Source organism: Monodelphis domestica, chromosome 7 (assembly GCF_027887165.1).
Source record: "Monodelphis domestica isolate mMonDom1 chromosome 7, mMonDom1.pri, whole genome shotgun sequence".
Lineage (NCBI taxonomy): Eukaryota > Metazoa > Chordata > Mammalia > Didelphimorphia > Didelphidae > Monodelphis > Monodelphis domestica.
Genome location: NC_077233.1, coordinates 175,731,412 through 175,752,614, shown reverse-complemented (window position 1 = coordinate 175,752,614; position 21,203 = coordinate 175,731,412). Strand labels below are relative to the sequence as shown.

The window sequence follows — 21,203 nt, the reverse complement described above, 5'->3', positions numbered from 1 at the left end:
ACACATTTCAAATCAACATGTAAAAAGTGTCAGATGTTTAAGTATTAATTAATATTTTTGCAAACTAATTACATTAAAATGACAACACAGGGGAAGATACTGAAATAGTTTCCTAATTCCGCTCTGCTGCTCTTATTTAAACGACTGTATATATTACTGCTTTATTCAATTTTTATTTTTTTTAATTTACCAGAAAAGATCTAAACACCACACTATTTCACAGCGATCATCATTTATTCATAGCTCAATAGAGGAAGCCAGAATAGCAATAACTCTTTTTCTCTAATTGTCATTCTGGAGAGATAAGTGGAATATCAGCCTGGAGTCAAGCTACATTAACGGTGATATCCTGCCACAGCAGCTCTGCTTTTCCACGTTGTTTTTTTTTTCTCCCATCACTTATTGGGAGGGGCTTGAGGCTGGGCTCTAGCTGGTAGACTCTGCCCTGAGTTATTCTCAGAGCAATAGGGTCTCGACACTCAGAGGTGACCCCATGCAGTCCCTCCCCCATCTTCTGGGGGCCTGAGTTTCAGAACTGACCTATGATAGATGATACACTTTACCTGGTCTTCTTGGATATCCCATAGTAGGACAGAGAAAAAAAGCATCTGGCTATATCAGAGGAAAGAAACCAAACTTCTTAGACTTGGGTTCAAGGCTCTCTACAACTGGACCCTAACCTACATATCTTTATGGTCTACACATAGACAGGTAGAGCTGGAAGAGACCCTAGAAATCATCAAGTACAGCCCCCTTGTTTTATAGTTGAAGAAACTGAGGCACAGAGCAGTTCAATGACTTGGTCAGGGACACATAGCAATGTCTGAATCAGGACTTGATTCAGTATCTTTCTGATTCTAAGCCTCACACTCTATCCAGTATGCAATGTTTCCTCTTCCAAGCCTATTCTCAATCTACTTTCAATTCCAATTAACTTTCACCTTTATCAACTCCATAGTTTGGTTCAAGCTAACTCTTCCACCTAGATTGCCTTCCACTAATAGCCTGCTAATGCCATGCCTGTCCTTCAAGACCTATCTCAGCTATCACTGCCTTAATGAAACTTTCCCTGATCCCAGCCAGATGTGATTTTGTCCTTATCTGAGGTCTCATGGAACTTTATTTCTTCAATCTGTTATGGAACTGACCTCAGGCTGCCTTGTGCACTAGTTCTTGGGGGACTTATCTTACCTCACCTACTGGATTACAAGCTCATTGAGAGCAATAACCATTCTTATTCATCTCTGTACATCTCTCAATAGTCCCTAACACAATAATTTGCAGATTGAAGGCTCTTAACAAAATGCTTGATGTTTAAATGAATGAATGAATCTTTAGAGACACATATAAGAGAGCTAAAAGCATTGGTAAATAATTATTTAAATCATATAACCAGGATTAATAAATAAAAGGAGAACTTTTAAAAAGCCTCATCTTCTGTCTTAGAATCAATACTGAATAGCATTCCAAGGCTGAAGAGCAGTAAGGATCAGGCAAGTGACTTGCCCAAGTGTTTGAGAACAAGTTTGAACCCAGGATATCCCACCCCTAGGCCTGACACTCTGTCCACTGAGCCACCTAAATGTTCTCAAAGGAGAGTTTTTTTAAAGACACTGGAAATAAAGTATAATGGGACAAAGGGGTACTTAGCCTTGATCAAAATGGCCCCTTGGTGATCATGAAGGAAAGGACTTTGTAGGAAGGCATAGAGAGAGGTCATCCTAGGGGACCGTGAACCAGGCAAGAGAGATGGCAATATACGTATATCTGCAGTGTGTGCATGTAGGGCAGAGGGAGAGGGGAATTTTGAAATAGAATCCTCTGCAAAATTTGGCTTGGATGCCTTGAATTTTAAAAATATATCTCTTTGGGCAAACATCTAGCATAGTGTCTCTCCCACAGGAGGTACTTAATCAATTTTTATTGAATTGAACTGGAATGATATGAATTGAGCAACATATCACTCACCATTCTCAAAGGAAACCAAGTGATTCCGGTTATGAGGAAGGACAGGACACTTGCAAGATCTGCACACAGACCACAAACCCTTGAGATAAGGAAGCTGGAAGAATATTCCCTGGTTATATAAGCCACTGCAGCTGCAGACAAAACCCCAAATGGAGGGAAAATGGGATGATCAATGCCAAGCCATGCCAAAGATGGGAACTGTAGCATTGTAGCCCTGTGACAGTGCATTGTACTTTTTGCATTCACCCTTTCAGCAAACACTTATTGAGTGCATCTAGTTCAAAGCCTATTCCAACAGCAATCTCCATCTTACAAAGAGATATCCAAACCCTGGCCAATGGCCTACTTATTTCAAGCAATAGACAATGAAACCAAATTCTAGGGTAGAGGTTGCCAACTCCCACCAAAAATGGCATGTGGGATGGTTTTCTTTGGCACGTCAGCCAATTGCCACCATCTGTGAAGGACATAAGAGTAGACAGCAGGTACCCATGGGGGATTTAGCAGCTGGCACATGCTCTTTCCTAGTGTGGAAAGGCTGTGGCAGATCCATGTCCAATACCAATAACTGATCAATCAATAAGCAAGCATTTATTAAGCAACTTCTATTCTAAGGATATTAATCAAAAATGAAAGAATATATTTTCTTCCCCTATTAGACTAAAAGCTCCTTAAGGGCAGGGACTGTCTTTCTTTTTACTTGTATTTGAATTCCCAGTGCAAAGCATTGTATCTGGTAAATAATAAATGTTGAATAAACCTACCTATCTATCTATCTATCTATCTATCTATCTATCTATCTATCTATCTATCTATCTATCTATCTCTTACCTTCAAGAATCTTACCTGAGTATGCCCAGAAGTAATGATTGTGGCATAAAGGATGGAATCTTGGAATCAGGAAGACCTGGGTTTGAAACCTGCTTCATCCACTTAACAAATATATGACCTTTGTCAAATTCCTTAACTTGGGTTCAATTAGCTCCTCTATAGAATGGGGAGGTTGGATAGAGTGCGTCCAAAGTTTCTTTCTGTTCTATGATTCTATGATGTTTCTAAAGATTAATGCTCTAGGGCAATTAACATGCTGGGAGTTCCTTGGAGTTTACCAACAAAAGGCTTCTCTGGTAGCTTTCTCCAAGGCCTCTATTTCAGTTTCTTTTCCTTTCCCCCCCAAATTCATTGCCAGTAATGAACATCCATCAGTGGGCTGGAAGGTGAAAGAAAAGATCTGATAGGTGGGGAATGCGGTTAGGAGGAGTATAACAAGGAATGAGGATGTCAGGGGATTGAGAGAATGAAAGGGTAGTAAAAAATTAATGCTTTCAAAGTCCTTCCACATCTTTTATCTTATTTGAGCTCCACATCAGCTTTGTGAACTAGGTCAGGCAGTTGTTAATTGTACTTTTTTTTTTTTTATGAATCCTTACTTTACTGATGAAGAAATTGAGACCCTAAGAAAGATAAAGAGATTTGCTTCTCCCTGCACAACTGTGGGAAGGATGAGGTGAGAAATGACATGGAATAGAATGGGGGAGTGATAGAACAAGAATAGTTCACATTTATACAGCACCTTGAGGATTGCAAAGCAACTTAAACCTGCAGTCCAGGGAGGTAGGCAGAGTATATGTATGATTATTACCACTCCAAGGTACTAGAACAGGAACCAGCATTCATAAAGCCCTTTAAGGTTTATAAAAGGCTTTAGATTTGTTATCTCATTTCCTTATAATATCCCTGGGAGGTAGGAGATAAGGATTATTATCCCCATTTTGAAGATGAAGAAGCTGGTGTAAACAGAGAAAAAATGACTTGGCCAGGGTCATACAGCTAGCAAGTGTTATGAACTCAGGTCTTTTTGATTGATGTTCAGTGTTCTATCTGCTGTGCCATATACAAGTAAAAAGGCAATCTTTGCTTATGAGTTCTCTTATTCCAAATCTGGTGTGCCTCATAGTATAGAACAGTGATGAACCTATGGCATGGGTGCCAAAGATGGCACACAGAGTGCTCTCTATGGGCATATGGTCACCTCACTACCACCCCCAGAGTTCATTACTAGAAAGGCAGAGGCTCTTGGGTGGAGCTGTTTCCCTCCTCCTCTCCACTATGAATGATGACATTTTTTCACATCACCTTCCCTTTGCCCAGCAGCCCAATAGGAGCTCTTCCTTCCTTCCCTGTGTGGCTGGGGCAGGGCATGCCTGGCACTCAGTGGGGGAGGGGGAGGGAACACGGCACCTGGTCTGCAAGGTGGGGAATGGGACCAGGGCCTGGCACTCCATCTATAAAAGGTTCACCAACACTGGTATAGAATATGAAGAATCGTAAAGCTGGCATAGAAAAGAGATAGGGAAAGGGTAAAAGGAAGTAAGTTTGGACAAAATCAGGAGGAAATTTGAAACAATGTTCACAACTATTATGCTTAATCTCTGTTCAAGGCTACTTGTATCCTTATCACCTCATCTCTATCTTCTTGTGCCCCTCTGCCCTATATTTATACTGATATCATCCCTCACCTCTTCAATTTCTTTCTCTTTCAACTCTAAAGTTTTTGAATGATTCTGCTTCTCTACTTCCTATTTTTTCAATTGCCAAACTACTGATATGTCCCAGCTGTATGACTTTAGGCAATTCATATGAATTCTGTGACCTGTAGTTTCCTCATCTGTAAAATGGATTTAACCTCTCAAAGTTGTGAGAACTCTAGAACAGCATCACATCATTCTAGAACTAGAAGAGAGTACAGAGATCCAGTCTAATTCCTTCATTTGGCAGATGAAGAAACTGAGACCCAATGAATTATTGATTCGTCCCCAAGCTTGTATATCATCTAACTAGTCCCCAAACCTAAAGCTCCTATCTGCCACATTGTCCCTAACACTGATTGTTCTTTTCAACAATATGCTTTTTTCAAATTAAAAAAAAACCTCTTTGTAACATAAAGTGCTATAGAAATCATTATTACTGTCAGCTAAAGATTTAATTGAGAGACAACATTTAAAAGGAATTCTTATGAAATATACTGGCAATATGTCAAGCCTAGTGTTACTCAGTTGGAGGACCTGGATTCAAATCTTGCCTCTGACACTTCCTATCTGACCTTAGATGGACAGCTAGCTGTTACAGTGCATAGCATACTGGCCCTGGAGTTAGAAAGAACTGACCTCAGACACTTACTAGCTGTGTGACTTTGGGCAAGTTACTTAATCCTATTTGTCTCAGTTTCCTCATTTATAAAATGAACTGGAAAAGAAAATGGCAAATCACTCCAGTTATTTTTGTCACAAAAATGCCAAATTGGGTCATGAGGTAATGCACACAAATGGAAAGAATAAATGACAAGATGAACTTGGGCAAGTCATATAGTCACCCTAGACCTCATTTTCCTTAACTATAAATGAAGGGTTTAGACTAGATGGCCTTTGAAGTCCCTTCCAGCTCTAAATCTGGGATACTATAATCAATCAATCAGCAAACATTTAGCTACTTCTTAGAAGTGTAAGAAAACTCCCACAGATTCCTAGTTCTTTCTTGCTGAAATATTATTTGTGCTCCTCTATGCTCCTGCCCAACATTGTTTCCATTTGCATTTTCCTGAGCTTTTGGAATATTTTAAAGTAATCTTAGATTGAGACTGGACCTGTAGTCCTTCTGGGCGACTTAATCTCCCTTTGGTTCCAGGGTCAGTCTTCTTTCCTCTCTAGTGGTTCAACTCTATCCAACATTTCATGTAAGCCTTGGAGTTCTGCCCCATTAGAGACAATGCCAAGCTGGGACTGCTACCGCTCAGTCTAATTTGGTTCATAAAGTCTGAGCGCTGGAGTGAAATATGAGCCTGGGAGCAAATCTTTTGATCTTAAATAGTCAGAAGGTTGGAATGTATAATGCTATGGAAATAAATGATGTCAAAACTGTAGGAAATAATTTATGGTGTGGGAACTAGTTTCATGATCGAAGGAGAACATGAATAAAAATCTAAAACACAGAGAGGAAAAGAGATGGACGTGGATGCAGCAAAGACCATTATCATCTTTTCCCTCTTCAGTGGAGAGGAGAGGGGAGGTGCAGGACAATGTTAACTGGTGATGCTCTCTGATGCTTCACAGACATAGACTTAGGTTGAGTTCCAAATGGCATCACATGAAATCCAACCTCTATTTCAGAGATAATGTACCCCTTCCTGGAATGAGTCATTACCCCCATGACATACTATTAGTTATGTCAGTTTCTACTTTTGCCTACCAACACCATGGCCTGCAACATATTGCTATGTCAGTATATACTGAGAGAGTGGAATCTCCTAAAATCAGTCTGAAATCTCACAGGCATGGCAAATCTTCTCTTTTTAAAGTTGGATAGGAAAGAAGGAAGGAAGGAAGGAAGGAAGGAAGGAAGGAAGGAAGGAAGGAAGGAAGGAAGGAAGGAAGGAAGGAAGGAAGGAAGGAAGGAAGGAAGGAAGGAAGGAAGGAAGGAAGGAAGGAAGGAAGGAAGGAAGGAAGGAAGGAAGGAAGGAAAATAAAACTCAACCTTTTCAAATGACAATTAATTTTCTGGATCAAAATGCTGCCAAAGCACTCTGCTCAGAAAGTAATGAGGATGGAGTAGAAAATACATTTGTTAAGAATCTAGGGACTTGGATTCTAGCTTCCCTTTCTACCATTTACTAGCTTAAGTGTGTGGCTTTAGCTAAATCTGTGTGCCTCAATTGCTCCATCTGTAAAATGATGGTAGTAGGCCCCTGGCTTTCTATATGATATTGATAAGTCCCTTCACCTCTCAAAGCCTCAGCCTCATCATTTATAAAATAGGACAATGATGTTTTTTACTACCTGAACAAATCTCTTCAACTCTTCAGGCCTTAGTTACCTCTTTTGTTAAATGAAGAGTTTGGACTAAATGACTTATACATTCCTTTCTTTCCTTTATATCCTATGAGCCTAGGTTTCCTGCCTAAAAGTAGGGTGCTGATTCAGTTGATCTTGACTTTTCTATCAGTATGACATATGATCCTGTGATTTGGCTGAATCTTGGCTCTGGTGCCAATTCCCATTTTCAAAACCATTGTATTTCACTGTGTAGAAAAGCATAAAGACTCTTCTTTGGTCCCAGTTGTTTTTGTTCAGTCATTTCAATCACATTTAATCTCTGTGACTCCATTTGGGATTATTTTGGCAGAGATTCTGGAGTGCTTTGCCCTAGCTTTCTTCAGTTCATTTTATAGATAAGGAAACTGAGGCAAACAAATATAAGTGACTTGTCTAGGGTCACACAGGTAGGAAGTATTTGATGCTAGATTTGAACTCCAGAAACTGAGTCTTCTTGACCCTAGGTTCACTATTCTATCCATTGCACCACCTAGCTGTTCCTCGGTTCTAGTAGGACATCTCCATTCCATAAGACCCCATTCTTTTATTCTTTCACAAGTGCCACTGAACATCTAGTTCACAAGGGTATACAAATAAAGACTGAGGTTTGAAATGACTGTCTACCAAACTAGACTGATAAGGGCTTGTGGTTCCAAATGAACAATTTAAGGTTCTTCCTTCAGTTCAGGTAACTTTCTCTAGGAAATTCTATAGACTTCATTCAGACAGCCCTAAGGAATAAGAAGACTGATATCTAAGTAAAGAAGGAAACAAAAAACAAAAACAGCCAAAACAAAAATAAAAAATAAGTATTCCAGGCTATGAAATCTACTCCTCTATCTTCAAATTGCTAAGTGAACCCCAGCCTAGAGGTGAAAAATGGTTAAGGCTATTTGTTCTAATTTATAGGAAGCATAGGGAATTCCTGGTATGGGATTTCCCTCCACTAATCATTTCTAGGAAGTTGTCTAAGACATAGGGAGGTTAAGAGATTTATATATGATCATATACATTGTGGCTGTTCTGTCCCTTCAGTTGTGCCTGACTCTTTGTGACTTGACTTGGGGTTTTCTCGTCAAAGATACTAGAGTAGTTCACCATTTCCTTCTCTAGCTCATCTTGCAGATAAGGAAACTGAGGTAAACAGGGTTAAATGACTTGCCCAGGGTCAGGCAGCTAGGAAATATCTGAGGCCAGATGTGAACTCATGAAAATGAGTCTTTCTGGAGGCAGCTAGGTATCTCAGTATATAGAGGACTGGGCCTGGAGTTAGGAGGACCTGGGTTCACATCTGATCTCAGATCCTCCCTAGCTTTGTGACCTTGGACAAGTCACTTAACTCCCATTTATCTAAAAATATGCTTTAGAAAATGAGTCTTTGTGATTTTAGGCACTGTGCCATCTCATTGTCCTACTATCACATAGATAGTAAATGTCAAAGGTGTCATCTGAACCTTTATCTTCCTGATTCTAAACTCAGCACTCTTATCATCAGTCCAATCTACCTCAGACTTTCTCAGCCAAACAAAGACCTACTCTGTGGCGATACAGTTTTTAAATCCTTCTCAGGTTCATCAGAGCAAAGATTCGAGCAACAAAATCTCATTAAAATTTTCTGATCGATTCACATTTCTCTTTATCCTGCTGCTATGGAAGGTTTCCAGCTTTGCTTTCATGGAAAACTCAGGAAGAATCTCTCATTCACTAGATTGCAAGACTGATGGACAAAAAGTGAGTAGTCAAATTGAAAGGAGAGAATTTTATTTGTTCACTAAGGAAGACTTTTTTTTCTGGGGAGATGTTTTCCCCAAACTTATAATACTTCCCCCAAACTTACAGTCATCCATTTCTTCCACATTACTTAGCCCAAGTCAGAAGTGACTTGATATCTACTTTCCTATAAGCCTTTTTCCAAAACATGTTGACTTCTAGATTGGTTTTTGAATAATCTTTAATGATGCTCTGGACAAAGACACTACTTATCTGATTTCAGGCAAATAGGAATAAAAACATTGTCCTTGGTGGGCCATTGGATCTACACTGGGCTACCCATTATCAGGCTGGCTTATTTGCAATCAAAGGGCTCTTGGCCCAGCACCCATTCCTTCTTGAGGAAAATAGGGTGAGACAGAGCAGAATTTGTCTTTTTTCTTCTGGCTGAATTTTGCTGTTGTCTCCCAAAGGCCACTGGGCTTTGCTGTCTGTGTCTCTGATGCTACAATCGTGGGAGATCGCAGAGATATAATATTAATCAATCTCAGCTCAGTAATTTTGCCGTGAATTACAAGTGCACCAATTTGTCAAAATTGTGGCCCTCCACCAGGTTTCTATTTGCCATTAAACTATCAACAGGAAATCATTAAGGTGAGGTGAGAAGTTGAATGCTAACAAAAGAAATTGCTCCTTCAAACATCCCTAGTTGCAAACTCTTTGTTTTGTTGTCATTTCAGCATACACAGGCCTCTTTTTCAGATCTTCATGTTAATGTGATGGAGAGGAACTGGGGAGAGGGGGTGACACAGAGGGGGTGGGAGGAAGAACCCAGTGTTCACATTTCCAATCCAACCACAGTGCCCAGGTAACTCGGTTCCCTCTCAGCAGGGCAAGCTGTGAGAAGATAAATAGGAAAAAATGTGCATGCGTTTGTGTGATAAAACAGGCTTAATGATTCTGAAGGGGAAATAGTCTACAGGACATACAGTAGCGACTTCACAGAACAGAATAAAATCCTACAGTGCCAATTAATGTGCAAATATGTGTGTGCTGAACTTGCATTCCATTCATCATGTGGACATGGAAATTGGGCCATTTATCTGTTATATTATGTATGTGACATCTTAGTTTGGTTCTTGTAGGCAGCTAGGGGAAAAAAGACCATGTGGTTTGCTGCTAGCAGAGGGAATTTAAGATAAATTCTTCAGCTGTCATAAACATTGCCGGGCCGAATTTGGTCAGGAGATAAACCTCTTCCTTCTGCAAGGTTTAATATTTTCAAAAACTCCATGTGCTATCTTATTAAAAGTGTGTGTGGTTTGGGGAGAGTGTGTGCCATGAAAAATTATTGGCAAAAAAACTAGCTTTCTGTCATGTTTATCAAGTCCGTATTTAGCAAATGTTATTCCTATATTCATCGAGAAGCATTAAAAACAGAAATAAAATGAAAGCATTTGTTCTCGTTAATTTCAAATCCACACATTTTCTTTATGCTCCCTCTAGCCTGTGTTCAACCCATAGCACAGGTGCGTGTCAGACAAAACTCGTAAGATTGGCCCAAGTTTCTCTGTAGTCAGTGAGAAAGTCAGCCTGTGCTGAGAGGACACATTCAGTGGTGTCAAATGATTATTTACATAATGGTGTGCACTGTGAATATGGATCACCCATTAAATAATTGTGATCTCTTGCTTTGATGAATTTCCATTAGAAATTCAATTAATAAAAGGTTACCTCCCTTCAGTAGCATAAAAATTTCTCCAGCTGCAGCAATTATTTTTTATCTCAGGCATAATGGTCACAAGCAAAGACAACAGAGTTTGCAAAAGTCAGTTGCAGCTGGCAGGAGGCTGGTAAAATGCATTCCTCTAGGTAGATCATAAAAAACTCATTTGTAGGTCACTTTGATATGTGATTCTCCTAGGGTGCGCCTGTACACCCAATATTTGTATTCATATGTTCACTCTCTGTCCCTCTTTCTGTCTCTGTGTTTCTGTTCCTCCTCCTTCCTCCCCATCTCTCTCTCTATCTCTATGTTTCTTTCCCTTCCCTCTGTCTCAGTCTCTCTGTCTCCCTGTCTGTCTCTGTCTGTCTTTCTCTGTCCCTCTCCATCTCTGTCTCTGACTCTCTTTCTCTGTCTCTGTCTGTCTCTCTCTGATGCTCTCTCCCTCTCTGTCACCCTATGTCTCTCTCTTCTTCTCTCTGACTATGTCTTTCTGTCTGTCTCTCTTTTCTCCTGTTTCCTACCCTTTCCTCTTACATTTGCTAAGTTTCTTTTCTCCCACCTTCAGGGATCCTAGTTTCTTTCCCCTCCTAGAGTACCTTAGTATTCCCAATGAGAGCAGCCTAGGGGAGGAAGGAGGATAAGGCTGGCCTAGAGATACTGAAGTTTCCTGTTCCATAATCTGGTTCTGGCTGACAGCAATTTTGTAATAGGCCATACTCACTAGAGAATAATGACAGAAATAATAATATTAACACAGGATTAGAGATTTACAGCAGAAAGGGACCTCAGAGGCCAGCTAGTCTACCACCTCACAAGGTCCCACATGTAGCGAGCATCAGTAGTGAAAACTAAACCTAGGTCATTTGTTGTTGTTGCATCATTTTTTAGTTGTGTCTGACTCTTGACATCCCCTAGGTTTTCTTGACAAAGACACTGGAGTAGTTTGCCATTTCTTCCTCAGGCTCATTTTACAGATGAGGAAACCAAGGCAAACACGGTTAAATGATTTGCCCAAGGTCAACCAGTTAGTAAGTGTCTGAGGCCAAAATTTAAACTCATCTTCCTGATGCCAGCCTTGGCATTCTATATGTGCCATCTAGCTGTCCAAACCTAGGCTATAGGATCACAGATTTATATCTGGAAAAGACTATAAGCCATCTAGTTTGAAGCCTCATTTTATAGAAAATGAATGAAATCATGAAATAATTGAAATAATGAAATAAAAAGATGAAATGATTTGTTTAAGGTTACACAGATAATAAGTTTAACAGGTAGAACTGGAACCCAAGTCCCCTGATGCCAGAGCTTTCTCTACCATGCCAAAGTATTCTATAGACATTACTGTCTCATTTGAGTCTCAGAAAAGTCTTATGAAGGACGTGCTACATTTGTTCTAATACTAATTTGACAGGTGATGAAATTGAGGCTCAGGAAGATGAAATAATTGTCCCAGTGTCACACAGCCAGCAAGTGACAAAATCAGGTTTTGAACACAGGTCTTTTTGAGTCTAAGTCCCAAGCTAGCTTCTGTGCCACAGAGAGAGGCAAATGTCAGAAGAAACTGAAATTCTAGAAATATCCTAACACTATAAATAGCCGCTTCTCATTCCTCTCCTCATCCACCATTATGTCAGAACAGAGTTGGAGACTTCTTTGGGGCTGGCAAGTTGTGAGGTTTAATGGGAGGTGACATTTTACAGTATGGAGTAGTGCTCAAGCTAATTTTCAATGTCCTTTAAAGACCTGTCACTTGATCTGTGATGGATGTGCTTTACACCCAGAGAAAAAATACCACAGACAATGAGATAGAGAGATGATCATGTCAGAAATAATTCTAAAATTTGACTTCTTGGTGAACAATTAACTGCCTATTTGGAGTAGGGAGATCTCTTTGATTTAGCCCATAAATGTCGCATTGTAAAAGTGCTAGACAGAGCCAACAATATGTTTGTGATTGGTGTGTGTCCTATTGAGAACCCTCTAGTCATGAACCTTGGCTTAGAACAAAGTGATTTGAAGGGGCAGCTAAGTGGCACAATGGATAGAGCACCAGTCTTCCCTTGTCACAGTTTTTAGTTATAATATTTTCTATGTTTTTGTGGTATTTCCATTTTTTTAATTAAATATTTCCCAATTGCATTTTCATCTGGGTTGGGGTACTTGGAAGTGCTTTAGGGCTGCCCACAGGCCAAATGTTTGATACTTTAGACTGGTTCCTTTCCAGCTTTCAGTCTATGGTCCTCTGAACTGAGACATATAGAGAAATAATTCATGTTAGGAAAAGGCTGAGGAGCCACCTATTTTGCCGCAGAGAAGGAAGAAGTCACAAACAAGGGCATTCTGGAGATAGGCACTGAACTCAAAATGATGTTGAAGTTTGCCTTAAGTGTCCCCTCCCAGCATGATTATCTCTACTTCCTGTATTTTCCCCACAGCTTGTGGCCTATTCCACATGCCTAGTATAGTGCCTGAAACACAGAAAAATGCTTAGTAAATACTTGCTGATGGCTTGATTCTTCACACTGCATCTCACCTCCTACCTCCTAGGAATCTAGATTCTCCCACCAGCCAAAGAGTAAACTGAGCTCATAGATTCGTTAACACCAAAATATGAGTGAAAAATCTTCTACTCCTCCAAAGAGTATTGCCTTTTTAAAAAAATTCTTAATTTTTATTGATTTTTTTGTTTTTATAACACTCTTATTTCCAAAGCTATCTTTCTTTGCTCTCTATCCCCAGGTAGTCATCCCTTAAAGCACACAGTCAAAAAAGAAAGATGAGCAAAAAGAGCAATTCAGCAAAACTAACCAAATATATCAACTGAGAAAGTGCATGTAATATTTCATAACCATTGTCCCCAACTTGTGCAAAAATAAAAAATTAAAAAGGAAGGAGAGAGACAGAGACAGAGGGAGGGAGGGAGAGCAAAATGGAGAAGGAAAGGGGGAAAGAGACAGAGTGAGAGTGAGCAAGGGGGGGGGGAAGGAAGAGGGGGAGAGAGAGACAGAGAGAGAGGAAAGAGTCAGGTAGGGAGGAAGAAAGGAAGGGGAAGGGGAGAGAGAAGGGAGAGAGAGGAAGGGAGAGAAGGAGAGAAAGGGGAGAGAGGGGGGAAAGAGAAAAAGAAGGAAGAGGGGAGACAGAAAAAGAGAGAGGAGGGGGAAAGGGAGAGGGAAGGAGAGAGGGAGGAACAGGGGGAGAGAGAGACACTGAGAGAGAGAAGGGGGAGAGAGGGAGGGAGAAAGGAAGAAAGGAAAGGGAAAGAGAGAGAGAAAGGGAGAGGAGAGAAAGGGGGAAAGGGGGAAAGGGAGAAGAAGGAAGAGAGAGAGAGGGAAAGTGAGAGTGAAAGTGTGTGTGAGAGGGGGGGGGAAGCATATTGTCTCATTTCTTCTTCCATCCAGGAGTTTATTTCTGAAACAAAGCAGCAGGAATAGGACAATGGTGAAGTCAAAGGTATGAATCTATCAGGGATTATGGCACCTGGGCAAGTGAAAGAATATGGGGTAAAAGAGGGTCTGCCCTTCTAGACCCTATGGGCAATTGCCTCTTTCTCCTCTGCTTAAGGTCACTAACGCTGAAGAAAAAACCACATGCCCATCAACCTAGTTTTCAGTCTACTCTTGCAGGAGTGCCTTTGAACAGGCTTCAGCAGGTATCCCAGTATCAGCAAGAGCTGAACTGTTCCTGTGAAGTATGTTCTTCCAGGATTCCCAGCACTGGAATGTATACACAGCTAGCACATTAGACAAATCCTAGATGGAGGTGGGAGGTCACAGGTTTTGCTGTGACCCCCTCTGTGGATTAGGTGCCCCACAGCCCCATCTGTCAGCATTGCCTGTATCTCCAGGTGACAAGATGGAAGAAAGGTCTCCAGGCAAGGAGCTGTCCAGGAAGCCTCAGCCCTGTGCTTGTTTGCCTGGTGCGGTGATGATACAAACTGAAAAACCTTGTTCCCGCAGTCCTTAGGAAGAAACACAGAAAGCAGAAGGCTAGCAACAGAGGATGGGACTGATCTTGAATGCCGCCATTTCCCTCTTATTGGGATGTACCATGTAAGCCCAGAGTATGCAGGAGAGGAAGCAGTGTTGACAGAGTTCTTTCTGCCTTTTAAGAACGCAAAGGGAAGTAACCTGGGATTCAGAGATGCGAGATGCATTTTGTTTTGTGGGGGAGCGAGAAGAGAGGCTTTTTCTGACATCCATCCCTGAAATCACTCCCCACAGCGTACTGGTTATCCTGCCCGTGCTGACAGTGTGTGCTGCTGGAGGCCTATACCGAAGCCCCTTAGGCTCTCCTCACCAGACCACTTTCTCGTGGAGCTTTTGCGGAGGGGGCGCTCTCATGTACTAAGGCGACAGCGGAGAGTTACAAAGGACAGCAAAGAGACCACAGGTTGGAAAGCCAAAGGAAGGCCTCTACTCCAGGGAAGCAGCAGCACTTGTGCCAGGACAGAAAAGTATACACTTTTGTTAGGGAAATTCGACGATATTGCCGAAGGGAATGTCACCCTGAAGTCATTTTTCAGAAGCATCTGACACTTTTTACCTTGACCTTCTCTGGGCCATTTGGAGTAGCACCAAGTGACCTCTGCAGGCAAACATCATCGAACACTTGAAACCAGCCACCTGATAAAACACTCTCCAAATTGCAAACAGATCACAGTTAACAAGGCCATCAAGCCAGAGCCTCACTTCCCAAAAGAGAAAAGAAAGACATTACAAAGCCCGCCATCCCTCCCCCACCTCCAGCCAAATAACCAGAAAAAAAGAAAGAGAATTTCCTACCTCGAATTTGCTAGCAGCCTGGCTTGTCAAAACCTGCAAGTTATAGGAAGACTGCATTAGTATTGATCGAACAAGCTAGTAATTGGATTAATTGCCTTTTAAAGGAACTAACATCAATAGTTTATGTTATGACTTGAGGGGACAATGTGTGAGGGTGCACACACACACACACACACACACACACACACACACACACACACACACACACGTACATCCAAGATTTTTCTTCTACCAAGCCCAGCTCTGAAATTTTTTCCCCATCCTGTTTATCGGGTGCATCAGATAATTAATATTTTCCACACAGCCCAGCAACCCTAACAGAATAAGGAGAGGTCCGTGTGCAGCATTCAATCATTGATAAGAAGTAAATGAACATTTTTAAAATCAAGGAAAGTTTCTTGGGATTTTGTTTTCCTCTTTACAGGAAAAGTGCTAGGTACCATATGTTTGTGTGTGTACACACATGCGCTGCGGTTATAGTCAAAGACAGATAATGTCTGAGCAAGAAAACTACAATTAGCAGTTTTAAAGAAATGATCCTTCTGTTTACATTGCCAAGCTAAAAGGTAATTGTTAGTGTTTCTGAGTCATGTTTTATTCCCTGATTTAACTTTCCTCTTTGAAATCTTTTCTTTCCTTTTCTCTTTTAGAGTAAGGCAGCATTCCACATTAAAAAAATAATAAGAATAGTCTCTATCAAGTTAAATTTTCATCTTAGATTTAAACCTTCAATCCAGAGAATACTATTATGAGCAATTCACATATAGAATATGGCATGGCCACCTCCAAAGCCCAAGTTGCTAATCTTTTGTTATTCTTGTTCAGTTGTTTTCAGTCATGTCCAACACTCTGCTTCCCCATTTGGGCATAGCAAAGATACTGGAGTGGGTTTGCTATTTCCTTCTCCAGTTCATTTTAAAGTTCAGATAACTGAGGCAAAGAGGATTCAGTGACTTGCCCAGGGTCAAACAGCTAGGAAGTACCTGAGGCCAATTTGAACATGAAGCCTAGCACTCTATCACTGTGCCACCTAGCTACCCAGTTACTAATTACATCACTTAAAATAATCCAGCGATGTTATTTAGGCAGATGTTTTATCACCCACCCCACGATTGTTTATCCATCATAAATACTTATTTTGGAAAGATCTGAAATAAACAAACCCATTCCTCTGTTTCCAGCCATTGTTAAGCCTTTTAGAGCAAATGAAAACCTCTCCTGTAGAGTATGTGTAAGAACTAGAGATCCATAAGTAACCCTTTGGTATAGAGAAATCGTAGTGATAGAATCTTAGCATTGAAAGAGACTTTAGAGGCTAACTCTTCTGGCACCTAACTGAAATCTGAAACTGTTCTGTGTTACCATGTTTTCCAGCACTTGGCACATAGTGAGTACCTAATAAATGCTCTCTCATCTATCTATCTATCTATCTATCTATCTATCTATCTATCTATCTATCTATCTATCTATCTAAATACCCATCTATCATCTATCTGTCCACCCATCTATCCATTCATCTGTCTGTCTGTCTTCCTTTCATCTATCCTGTCTGTCTACCTATTGATCTGTGTATCTATCTACCTATGCTACTCAAACTTCCCCCAGCCAGTCTGATAAGCAAAGAAACAGCATAGCTCCCCACTTCTTTTATCCCTAACGATGAAATCTTGGTCCCTCATGATTATTTTTTTCTAGGTCCTCCTCTTATCACCTAGTTCACAGTGTCTTAGGACCCAGGCCAACCAGGACAAACTAAATCATATTTCCTAGCCTGTCTCTATCCAGCCCAGACAAATATCAACCAGGGATCATGAACCCAACAAGAAGAGATTTAGATCTGGGGTCCTGTTAGCTCTTGGAGTTGTATGGCTTTCTCATGTTATCAAATCAGTCCCAGGAGCTTATAATGTCCCTGTTAAGCTACAGTAATCAGAGCAGCTGTGTGAGGACATTAGGTCACCAGAATCATTAGCCCCTAAAATGGCATGAGCGATCTCTCTTCCCTGACAGGGCGGCTTTCACACATCATCAGGTTCCTAAACGAGAGGTCAAACATCTCACTGAACTCAGCCCAGAAACTCCATTAATGATGACCTGTGGCTCACCAACCCAAGCACTAAGCAGGGAGGGAAGGAAGACAGGTTCTGGAAATTTTCAAATGTTTAATGAATTTCAATGGCCTGTCCCTTGCTTTTCCTTTGAGTTCCTACAGGAATTCACCTGTCATTAGAAGCTACTCACTTTATCCCCAAAACTAACCTTCCAGGATAGGGAGAAATCATCCTGGCTGACTGAGAACCCACATTCACCTGGCAGGAATGTTTATGACCTTGATGAGAGGGAAGGCTTAAAGCATAGTGGACAGAATACTGGACAAGGAGTCAGGAGATCTGCATTTTGGTCCTAGCCCTGCCACCAATTTTTTGTGTTACCTTGGGGAAATTACTGTATTGCAATGTTTCCTATCCTATGGAAAGTGAGGATTATAGGAATGATAGTACCTGCCTCTCCGAATTGTTGTGAAGTGTAGCTTCAGATTTCTCATCTTTAAAATTAGAGAGTTGAACTCACTGACCATTAAATTCTCTTCAAGACTTAAATGTATGATTCTGAGTTAAAAAGAAGAGACTTGATAAACTCTGCGTTGTAAGGGGTAGGGAGAGAAGAGAAAAACAATAAAATCAGCACTGTCTAGAGCTTCCTAAGTTATAGCCATCATTTATAAAATCTTAAGGCTTTATTGAATCTTTGATCTTGTCAATGGACATTCCAAGTAATTGTACATCCTGGGTAACTCACCCATGTCATTTAAAAAATCCTCAGGCAGGGTTTACACAGTGTCCTGGGGGCCTTCATCTAGATCTCTTGACCTTGAGTAGATACCAAAGAAACATGCAAGCTGTTCATTAGTTATTCCTTGATCTTGCTATATGATTGACCTGCATCCCTTTTCAGTCATACAACTCTATGGTAATGTTCTTCACATCACATGATTCTTCATTGGTAATATACTACATATACTCCACTATGTGCCCCTCCTTTGTGAACTCTGGGTGATGAGAAACCTTAATTCCTCAGCAATTGTTTGGATTTTCCATGATATATAGTTGTGCCTTCTCAGGAAGGAACTTAGGGTCAACAGAAGTTCTGTGTAACTTCCTAGAATCAATCTTACTGTACTATTCCTAAATCAAGTCATTGTCCATTTTCAATGGATTTTCAATGGATGCTCAAGATATATGTACCCAGGACTAGCTTGATAGGTTGTTCATTCAATTGTATGATGTGATCTGACCCACAGGCATTTTTTATCTGCTAGGATTCTCTGTGGATAGTTAGAATAAGCTAGAAACTTCACTATGCTGTGAGCTCTCAGCATGATCTTCTGATTTTGACATTCAGGACTCATTCCCAATGAGTGGAATTCTCTGATTCACAAAACATTGTTGGAGATGTAGTACAGCAAGTCTTCAGACTACTGAGCAATGAATTCCTTAAACTTCCACTATTTTGTTCCACAAGATTTTGCAAATGAGTTTGTATCATAAATTGTCATATCCCTTCTTTTGCAAAGCACTTTCTCAACCTTTTTAATTCCATTGTGGTGATTAACACAAGTTAAATTTTCTCAGAAAATGATGACTTTAGGACACTTTCTCTCTTTTTTAAAATACATTTCCTATTTTTTTATTTAGTACTGATTACTTTAAAAAATAGATCAAAATGGAATTACCTCAATAGCAAACCAAGGCAACATACAGTAATTAAGCTAAACTTTGGGTTGGCTTACTCTGCTTATTGTGTTTTTCTGACCCATATTCTCAATCCTCTCATCCCAGAGTCACCCATTAAAAGTGGGATAGAGCTCAAAATGTGAAAAATTCATTCAGCCAGTTGCTTTGTCTGTAGAATATTAAACAATTGATATGACTGATTTTATTTTGGCCAGCATGTCTATGGAATTGACCAGTAGTTATAGGCTCATGTAAAAGTATAGAGGAAGGTAGAATGAATTGAGAATAAAGAAACCTGGGTTCTAGTCATGCTGTCACTAACTCCACACTCTGTGAGCTTGGGCAAGTTGGCTAACCTCGCAAGGATAACCTGAGTCCCATCTCAAAGGCTGTCTCCTTATTTGTTGGTTGGTTGGTTGGTTTGGTTGTTTGTTTGTTAAATTAAAATATCCAGTTAACTCCCTCCCTCCCTCCTTTTCCCTCATTAGAGAAGGAATCATTTGTCCAAAAGAAATGTGTATATGTAAAATTATGCCTTACTTATTTCTTTTTATCAGTTCTCTTTTTGGAGGTAGACATACACAAGTCATTCTTCAAACAATATTTCTATTGCTGAATATATACTATTCTCTTGGTTCTGCTTGTTTCATTTCATAATTTCATTCAGGTCATTCCATGTTTTCCCAAAATTAACCCATTATTTCTTATGGCACAGTAATATTCTATCACAATCTTATGCCACAATTTGTTTTGCCATCAGGAATAAGGTGGCCAGACTAGATTATGTCTAGGATCCCTCCCAGTCTTTAGAACTACAATTTGCTATGATTCTAAAACAGCCTACACATCCTATGTTCTACTTGTACTTATTAAATTTCTATTGGTTTTGATTGTTTCTCCAATTTTCTAAGTACACTGTAATCTCATTCTAGTTTTCTTTACTAAAGGGAAGAGTTGAGTTTAAGAAAGCACTTCCCTGGACTCCAGTCTAGAAAGTTTTTGTCTCAGAGGTAATAAAAAAATAGAACTCATTTTAAGGCTCCTTTATGTGGCAATCTCATAACATGGATCTCAAGGGTGGTATTATATAGGTCTGGATGAATTCTTTTCAAACATATTTTGCTCATGGTACAATACTATTCTTTCTCATGGGCCATAGTCTTCCACTAGAGAAGAGTCAGAAGACTCTCCCATGTATTCGATTGTGAATGTAAGTTCCATATAGCATGACAGAAACATGGATACAAATTTGTACATGTAAGTGTCATAAGATCTGTGACATACCTCCTGGAAGTGAAGGCAGGAGTTTTCCCCCCAAAACTTTGAGAACTACCACCCTAGGGAAATGACCCAAGAATAAGTGAAGCCCTGGGAAAATTTGTCTTCTGTCTATTTTCTCTACTTTAAGACATCTCCATTTTGTTACAGGAATCATTTTCTTTCTCTTTCCCTCCTCCCTCCCTTTCTTTTTGTCTCCCTTCTCTTTCTCTCTGGAATTCACTGTAGACATCTCTGTGACATTGCTACAAGTGTCCTACTGGGCTGAGTTAGTGAATAATACATCGAATTCCAGAAGCAGTGCCCTCAAACACTTAGACTGTGGCAGTTTGGATTTGTCTCTAGGTAAACAAATGACTATTCTGCTGAGCAGGAAATCCCTCACCTGTCAGAAGATTCAACATGGTCCTAAAACAATTGTTTCAAGTAGAGCCCCCTTGCAGACACTATATTACATGAAAGCATTTTAGTGATTTCTTAACAATCATTTAATTAAAAATTTAAAAGTCCCACTTTGTCTAGAGTTACTGATGATTAACCAAGTGAAGCTTTCCCAGTTCTAGATTTTGCATCTATAGGGCAGTGTGGCATAAGGGAAAGAGGCCTGAATTTGGAGACACCATATTGAGCTTCAAGCCCTGCTCTGATATTTATCAATTGTATGATTGTAAGCAAGCCATTTCACTTTTTTTTTTCACCTATATAAATCATATAGTAATCCTCTGGTACTATGGATAGAAAGTAGGGATCAGAGTCAGAAAAACCTGGGTTCAAATCTCTCCTCTGACATCTACTGGCAAGTTGTTTAACCTTTCAGAACCTTTGGGCAATTTTCTAATGTGATAGGTTACATGGCAAGTGCCAGTTTTCACTGATAGAGGGACTTTGCTCACTTATTAGTATAAATATATTTGTAATCATGGGTCTAATCCAAAAGAAGAAGGATAATATGTGTACCATCCACCTCTCAGGGTGGTCAGAAGGAAAGAGCTTTTGTAAGTCTTAAAAAAGTCTAGAAATGTAATTTCCCATTTTGAGTTTTATTCATCTTGAGCAGGGGCAACTGGGTACCTCATTGGAAAGAGTCTCAGGCTTAGAAATAAGATGTATCTTCATGAGTTCAAATCCAGCTTCATGA

At 40.2% G+C, this 21,203-nt stretch overlaps 1 protein-coding gene across 4 annotated transcripts in view; it reads right to left on the bottom strand.

Moving 5' to 3' along the window:
- Positions 1-21,203, bottom strand: part of RBFOX1 (RNA binding fox-1 homolog 1) — a 2,817,840-nt gene that overhangs the window by 1,966,011 nt on the left and 830,626 nt on the right. For all 4 annotated transcript variants that reach the window (XM_056804034.1, XM_056804033.1, XM_056804032.1 and 1 more), the window contains exon 4: positions 15,054-15,086. In XM_056804034.1, coding sequence (XP_056660012.1) covers positions 15,054-15,086 — 33 coding nt within the window. The remainder of the gene's footprint in view (positions 1-15,053; positions 15,087-21,203) is intronic.